At 73.8% G+C, this 7,336-nt stretch overlaps 2 protein-coding genes across 2 annotated transcripts in view; both read right to left on the bottom strand.

Annotated features, from left to right (window-relative positions):
* Positions 1-5: 5 nt before the first annotated feature.
* On the bottom strand, positions 6-5,224 carry TIMELESS (timeless circadian regulator; the record flags this gene model as incomplete). The annotated part of the gene is made up of 24 exons (XM_035313336.1): positions 4,969-5,224; positions 4,735-4,888; positions 4,529-4,643; positions 4,384-4,446; positions 4,197-4,298; positions 3,950-4,105; positions 3,750-3,883; positions 3,589-3,676; positions 3,327-3,503; positions 3,041-3,258; positions 2,859-2,962; positions 2,606-2,775; positions 2,400-2,525; positions 2,170-2,321; positions 1,996-2,093; positions 1,785-1,908; positions 1,490-1,691; positions 1,244-1,395; positions 1,079-1,160; positions 865-992; positions 706-788; positions 493-635; positions 233-404; positions 6-140 (listed from the first exon to the last, which is right to left on the bottom strand). Coding segments are annotated over exons 1-24 (3,175 nt in total), but the record flags the coding sequence as incomplete, so codon positions are not given.
* Positions 5,225-5,996: 772 nt separating this feature from the next.
* MIP (major intrinsic protein of lens fiber) overlaps positions 5,997-7,336 on the bottom strand; it is a 1,929-nt gene continuing 589 nt past the window's right edge. Inside the window, exons 2-4 of the mRNA XM_035313337.1 lie at positions 6,938-7,102; positions 6,743-6,823; positions 5,997-6,436 (exon numbers count right to left, since the gene is read on the bottom strand). Of these exons, the coding sequence (XP_035169228.1) occupies positions 6,254-6,436; positions 6,743-6,823; positions 6,938-7,102 (429 nt within the window). The 3' untranslated portion in view covers positions 5,997-6,253. The remainder of the gene's footprint in view (positions 6,437-6,742; positions 6,824-6,937; positions 7,103-7,336) is intronic.

The raw sequence follows: 7,336 nt of genomic DNA, 5'->3' as shown, positions 1-7,336 counted from the left end.
GGGGGGGGGGGGAGCGCTGTCAGCCCGGCCCCATGCCCCAGCCCCCAGCCCCGAGCCCCGACCCCGCTCACCCTCCTGCTCGCGGTCCCCGGCCGTCCTCCTCAGGCAGTTCTCCAGCCACCGCAGGGGCCCGGCCAGGCCTGGGGACAGGGAGGGCTCAGACAGGATCCGGCCCCTGCAGCCAAGCCCAACTGGGGGGCATAAACCCCCAAAGCCCCTCACCCCCACCCACCTTCCTGATGCAGAAGATGCACCAGGCCCTGCCCGGCCCCTTCCTCGGGCACCCAGTGCTCCTCTATGGGGTCGCTCTCGGCTTCCTCCTCTTCTTCCTCCTCTTCCTCCTCGCTGTCCCCCTCCTCTGCTGAGCTGTCCTGGGCTGACACCGCCAAGGCTTCTGCCTCGCCCTGCGGGGACCAGGCGGAGGTTGGGTGCCCGTGGCGGGGCAGCACCCCTGGGATGCCCCCCCCCAGCCCTTCCCCAGCCCCCCTGTACCAGCTCGGGGCTGCGGCCCTTCCTCCGGCGCTTCTTGTGCAGCTCCTTGCGCTCCGACACCAGCCCCAGCCCCAGCAGCTTCTCCACCACCCGGGCCCGCGACCGCCGCGCCGTCAGGTTCTTCATGATGTTCCCCAGGACGTCTGCGGGGAGGGGTCAGCGGGGGACCGGACCCCCCCCCGGTCCCACCCCAGAGTCCCCGTCCTCGCTCACCATCCGAGCCCCTGAACTCCTCAAAGAGCCGCTCCAGCTCCTGCTCCTGCTCCTCCGTCCACAGCACGATGCAGGTGCCCTTCCTGGGGTGGGGGCACAGCCATGGGCGCTCGCCCCGGGCGGGGAGCTGCCCCCAGCCCTGGGGGGGGCCTGGCTCACCTCTGCTGCGGGAAGTCCTTGGCGCTGCTGGCCAGCCCCAGCCTCACCAAATGCTTCACCACCTGCCTCCGCGTCCGCCCGGGCGCCGGCAGCTCGGTCAGGATGGCAGCGATGACGTCCTGGCCTGCGGGAGGGGAGAGGCTGCAGGCACGGAGCCCCCCGGGGGAGTAGTCCCGCTGCCCCCCCCCCCCCCCCCCGCCCCCCCCGTCCCCCCCCCCTCCTTGTACTTCCAGTACAGCTCCCGCAGTGCCTGCTCCTCCTGCGGGGTCCAGGCAGGGCCCCTGTGCGCAGCAGCCCTGGGGTGGGGAGGGGAGGTGAGGGAGGGCTGCGATCCCCTCCCCCGCCCCCCCCCCCCCCCCAGCACGCCGGCCCCGCTCACCCCTCTCCCTCGTGCAGGGAGCTGTAGCCCTCGGTCATCTCGCGGACGGCCGTGGGGTTCTTCCAGAAGAGCAGCTCCACGAAGGCCTTCTTGTTGGTGGCTGCCAGCGCGAAGAACTTGCCCAGGATGAACTTGGCCAGGGCCACCAGCTCCTGGGGGGAGGAGGGGGTGGAAGAGAAGGGCTGGGGGGTGCCGGGGGGGCTGCAGAGGGCTGGGGGAGCGGGGCCGGGAGGGCAGGGCCCTGACCTGGTGGGCAGCAGCGCCGGGGTCGTTGAGGAGGCGGTGGAAGAGGGTGAAGAGGGAGAGCTGGAAGAGCAGGGCCTCCATGCGCAGGTCGCGGGCCAGGCGGTGCAGCAGGCGGGCGGCGCAGTGGTTGGTGCGGGCGCTGTTCTGGGCATAGCCCCGCAGCAGCAGCGCGCAGGCGCGGACCACGGGGGCGCAGGCGAACCTGCCTCCCCCCCCCCCCCAGCGCTGGTGAGCGGGGCCGTGCCGGCTCCCCCTCTGCCCCCCCAGCACCCCACCAGGGCCGGGCCCCCCTCACCGCTTGAGGTAGTCCATGAAGTTGAACTCCTTCTCCGCCACCTGCACCGTCTGCTCCTCCTCGTCCTCCTCCACCTCCTCTTCCTCGAGCTCCTCCGGCTCCTCGGCCTCAGGGGGCGCGTGCCCTGCGGGGGGAGCGGCTGTAAGGGCCCAGAGCGTCTCCAGCCCAGGACCCCGCTGCCATGGGGGCAGGATCTGGCCGCGGGACTCACGGGGCAGGGCAGCGAAGAAGATCTCCCGCAGCAGCTGGGTCTCCTCGGGCGGCCCCGCACCGGAGGGGCCGAACACGTCCCCTTCAGGCCACACTTCCCTGGGGGAGAGGGGCACAGGCTGGCACCGGGGCCCTGTGCCCTGCCCAGGCAGGGGGGGGTGGTGGGGGCCGGTACCTGGCGCAGCGGAGCAGCCGCAGGGCCTCGGGGGCCTGGGAGCCCCGCAGGCAGCCCTGGATCCGCAGCAGAGCCTCTGCGCGCTGCTCCTCCACCGGCGTCTCTGAGGCAGCGTCGAAGGGCACCACGTCCTCGGGGAGGGGCACCTCACCCTGGGGACGGGACACGGCGTCACCCTGCACCCCCACGGACACCCCAGGGCTGGCGGAGGGGCCGGATCCTTCCCCTACCTGCAGGCAGGCCTGGAGCTGCGGGACCAGCCCTGCCCACAGCTCCTCCAGCTCGGCCGCGCTGGGTGGCTGCGGGGCGAGGGCTGCGGGCGCCCGCGGCTTCTTCTTCCTCCGCACGCGTTTGCTCTGGGAGGGGAGTGAGAGAAAGAAGTCAGGAGGGGCCACCCCCCCCTCCCCTGAGCCCCCCGGGGGCAGCCTCAGCCCACCTGCACCACGAGCCCCGTGCGGCCGCGGCAGAAGCGCTCCAGCATGCGCAGGAAGAGGTGCGCCGTCTCCACCAGGTCCCGCAAGAAGGCGCGCGGCTGCTTGGTCTCGTCAAACTTGCGGAAAAGCGCGAGGAGGAGCTCGCGGTACTCCGTCAGGTAGAAGATGTTGTCTGGAGAATGCGGGAGGCGGGGATCAGCGGGTGCTGGGGAGGGGGCGCAGCTGCTCCGGGGCCGGCCGGACAGACGGACTCACTCTTGATGACCTGGCTGCTGTCCCGCACCGCCGGCTCGGGGGAGCGGTCCATCTCCTGCACCGTCCGCAGCAGCTCCTGGTAGGCCTTCAGGGCCAGGTGCATCCTGAGGACGGGCAGTGTCAGGGCACAGCCCGGGGGGGGGGGGGGGGTCCCGGCAGCGGGGAGGGGACGCGGCCCCCACCTGCGGGCCCAGGTCACCGCTTCCTTCTTGTCCATCAGCGCCATCTCGTAGTAGGTGGTGAGGTTCTGCTCGATGAAGTGGAAGGCGCGGACGCCCACCGTCTCCGACACCAGCTCGGGCCGAAAGCCCCGGCAGCGGTTGAAGGCCATGAAGAAGGCGGTGGCCCACAGGTAGTAGGTCTCGTCGTGCTGCTGAGCCTTCTCCCGCAGCAGCTGGTCCTGGGGGCGCAGGGGGGGCTCAGCGCGAGGCTGCCCCGGGCAGGAGCCGGCCCCCCCCCTGCCCTCACCTTGACCAGCAGCATCAGGCGGTTGTAGCAGCCCTCCAGAAAGTCCTGGCAGAAGTGGCAGAGGAAGAGGCGGACGTTGCGGGCAGAGCGCCGCGAGGGTCCGGGATCGGGGGGCGCCCAACGCCGCCGTGGCACCCGGCGCGGCTCCTTGCCCAGGTCGTGGCTGTAGCTCTGGAGCTGTGGGGACAAGAGGGGACACAGCCTGACACGTGTTCTCCCCCCCCCCCCGCACCTCCCGCTGCGTCCCCCGCGCCGTGCTCACGTTGTGCAGCCCCTTGTGGAAGACGACGTCGTTGTCCCCGATGGCCTTCAGGCCCTGGATAACGTAGGAGCCGCGGAACCGGGAGTGCCTGGTGGGCACGGGATGAGCGCTGCCACCCCTGCGATGGGGTCCCAGCCCCCCCCCCCCGGCCCCCTCCTCACCTGGACGGGCGCTGCAGCGCTCGGGCCCTCTTCTCCGCCAGCTCCCGCTGCCGCAGGGTCTCCAGCTCCCGCGTGTCCTCCCCACGCTCAGCGGCCGCCTGCCCCTGCCCCAGCGCTGCCAGCGGCTCCGGGCTCTGCGGCAGAGCCGTCAGCGTTGCCCGGGGGCTCTGGGGGGGGGTCCCGGGTTCAGCCCAGCTCACCTGGTCGCGGAACATGAGGGAAATGATCTCGAGGACGTGCAGGGCCCATTGCTGCTCGGACTGGGCGCTGGCCAGGAACTTGAGCAGGTCATCCATCCCGCTGATGTGCAGCGCCCACAGCACCCGGTCGTGCACGCTGGCATCGCCGTCCACATCCTGGGGGGTGGCCGAAGCGGGGGGGAGGGGGGGCTCAGCACGTGGAACGCCAGGCCCTGGGGGGGAGCCACCGCAGCCCCCAACCCGGTACCTGCTCCTCCGTGGGGTCCGGGGGCACGTGCAGCACGTTGCGCACCAGCAGCAGGATCCGCTCGATCAGCAGCGTGTCCTCCTCCTGCCGCTGCTCCCAGTCCTGCGGCGGCGCAGCCGTGAGAGCTCCTGGGCCCCCCCGAGACCCCCCCAGCCCCAGCACCAACCCCGCCGTGCCAGGGACTCACCAGCTGCAGCACGTCATAGAGCTTCTCACTGAGCACCCCAAAAACTTTCTCGCTGGCAAACGCCTGCAGAAAACCCTGCATGAGCTTTGGGGGGGGTCTGGGCAGAGCCCCCCTGCCCCGGGGGCCCCGTGCCCGGTGTGCTCACCTCCTTGTAGGCCTGGAGGTAGGACAGCACCTGCAGGAAGTGGTGCCGGGCGGTGGCGTCCGCCGGCACCTTGCCGAAGCAGAGCAGAGCCGGCTGCGTCAGGTTCACCATCAGCCTGCGAGCGGATGGGGGGGGGACGCGTGGCACCGCCGCTCTCAGGGGAGGGGGCACCGTGTCCCGGAGCGGCCCCGGGGGGCTGCCGGTACCTGACGACGGCGTCGAAGAGCGCCTTGTCCTGCGGGTACTGCACCAGGAGGGGCAGGAGGTCGTTCTGCAGGATCTGGGCTGCCCCCAGCTGCTGCCGGACGTCCCGGGTCTCGTCCTCGTGCCGCAGGTACCGGATCAGGTCCTTGACGCTCTCTGCGGGGGACGGGGCCGTGAGACCCCCGCCGCCCCCGGCCCCGCCGCCCCCCGCCGCCCTCCCCCCCCCCCCCCCGTACCCAGGCAGTCGGGCTCCCGGTGGTAGACGTCGCCCTCCAGGTAGCCCAGGGCGCTGCAGGTGGCCAGCAGCTCGCAGTTCATCATGTACCAGTCCATGCAGCGCGGCGCGGCAACAGGCACCGGGAGCCTTCGGCGAGACCCCGTCAGAGAGCCCCGGGGGCCACCCCCGGCTCGGCCGTCCCCGGTCCCGGAGCTCCGGGCGGGCTCGGGTCTCCCCTGGTGCCGGTGCCGATCCCGGTCCCGATCCTAGTGGCGGTCCGGGTCCCCGTCCCGGTGCTGGTGCCGAATCCGGTGCTGATCCCGATCCCGGTCCCGATCCAGGTGCTGAACCCGGTGCCGGTCCCGGTGCCGATACCGATCCCAATCCCGATGCCGGTGCTGATCCCGATCCCGATCCCGGTCCCGGTCTCGATGCCGGTCCCGATCCAGGTACTGGTCCCGGTGCCGATCTCAGTCCCGGTGCCGGTCCCCGAGCCGCCCCCCGCGCCCGGCCCCGGCGCCCCCGCGGCTCCGTTACACAACCGCCCCAGTTCCCGCGGTGCGAGCCCCGCCCCGCCCGCGGGCTTCAAAGGGAAACGCCTTCCAAGCAGGCCGGTGGGGCCCGACCTCCCCGCCACGAGTGGGGGCCACGGCAGCCCCTCCCTCGGTGGCAGCACCCGGGAGGTGCGGTGCGGTGCGGTGCGATGAGATGCGACGCGGAGCGGTGCGGGGCCCAGCACCCCTACTGGCACCCCGGTCCCACAGCGCCCTACGGGCAGCAGCACGGGAGCGGCGTTGCCGTTTTAACAGAGGCCCCGCCCCCGGGACGACCCCGCCCCCGGGGCGGGGCATCCCCTGAGGCGCGGGAACGGCCGGCTCCCGCCAGCCCCCGCGCGGTTGCCGTGGCGACGCGAGGCCGGCCCGGTCCCCCCGGTGCCGCGCTCCCCCCGCGCCCCAGCCCCCTGCGCCTTGGTTCCGCCCGGTCCCCCCGGTGCCCCCCCGGTTCCCCGTTCCCCCCCCCCCCCCCCGCGCCGGCCGAGAGCGGTTACCAAAATAAAGCGCAGGTTTAATTCACCGAACACAGAACTCCCGCCGCGGCGGGGCAGGGCGGGGCGGCCCCTGCCCGGTCCCAGCGACCCCCGCCGTACCGGGCGGCTCGGTCCCGGTCCCGGTCCCGGTGGCCGCCGCCGCCCGCCCGCTGCGCCGCACACACACGCACGCACCACACGCACCGCGGCGGCCCCGTCACTGCAAAGGCGCGGGCGGGCGCGGGGGCCCGGTACCGGCGCCCCCCCGGGGCCCGGCCTACAGCCCCTGCGTCTTCAGCTCCAGCGGCTCGGCGGGCGGCTCCGGCGGCGGCTCGGCGGCGGGCGGCTCTCCCTTGAGGACGGCCAGGCGCTCGGCCAGGCTGCGCGGCCGCGGGCACAGCGCGAACTCGTAGAGCAGCGCGGCCACCACGGCGCCCAGCAGCGGCCCGGCCCAGTACACCTGCGGGGGGGCGGCGTGGGAGCGGGCCCGGGTCCCCCCCCGTGCCCCCTTCCCGGCCCCGAGGTCCCCCCCGGGCTCCGGTGCCGGCCCCGGGACGCCCACCCGTCGGAGCGGGGTGGCCAAGGGGCAGCCGCACCCCGGGGGCGGTGGGGCTGGGGGCTCCCCGTGCCCTGTCCCCGTGTCCTAAGCACGGGGGGGGGCGCCCGGGACCTGCCCGCCGGGGGGTCTCCGGCAGCCCCCTCTGCTCGGAGGGGGGTGCTGCGGGGGTCACGGGGCCGGGATGGGGCAGGGACCCCCTGCACTTACCCAGTGGTTGGTGAAGTTGCGGGTGATGACGGCGGGGGCAAAGGACCGCGCGGGGTTCATGCCGGCACCCGTGTAGTGGATCTGGGGGGGGGGAAGGAGGGAGCGGTGGGGGCCGGCTGCGCCCCCCGCCCCGCGGCGATGCCACCGGAGTCCCCGGGTGTAAGGGGAGGGTAACGGGGAGGTCCCTGCCCTTACCCCGAAGAGGTGGCCGAGGGCGAGGGAGAAGCCGACGGGAAGCGCGGCCGAGCCCGGGCGCCCGTCGTGGCGGTCGTCAAAGCTGGCGAAGACGCAGAGGATGAACTGGGCGGTCAGGAGCAGCTCCACCACCGTGCCCTGGCCCGGGCCCACGCTGGGGTGCAGCTGCGGGGGAGAGGGGCTCAGCACCCGCCAGCACCCAGAGCTGCTCCCGCATCCCCGCTGGGCCCCCTCCCGGCATCCCCCAACCTGCTGCTCACCCCCAAGCCCCTCCCGGTGCCCGATGCCCACTCCCCCCCCCCCCCCCGCACGCCATCCCAGCCCCCCCCAGCCCCCCAAGCTCCCCATTCTCCTGTGACCCCCAGCCCCACACTACCCCAAACACCCCCGGGGCCCCCT

The sequence above is a fragment of the Oxyura jamaicensis genome (assembly GCF_011077185.1).
Source record: "Oxyura jamaicensis isolate SHBP4307 breed ruddy duck chromosome 33 unlocalized genomic scaffold, BPBGC_Ojam_1.0 oxy33_random_OJ72987, whole genome shotgun sequence".
NCBI classification, from domain to species: Eukaryota; Metazoa; Chordata; class Aves; order Anseriformes; family Anatidae; genus Oxyura; species Oxyura jamaicensis.
This window is presented reverse-complemented; position numbering and strand designations above follow the sequence as displayed.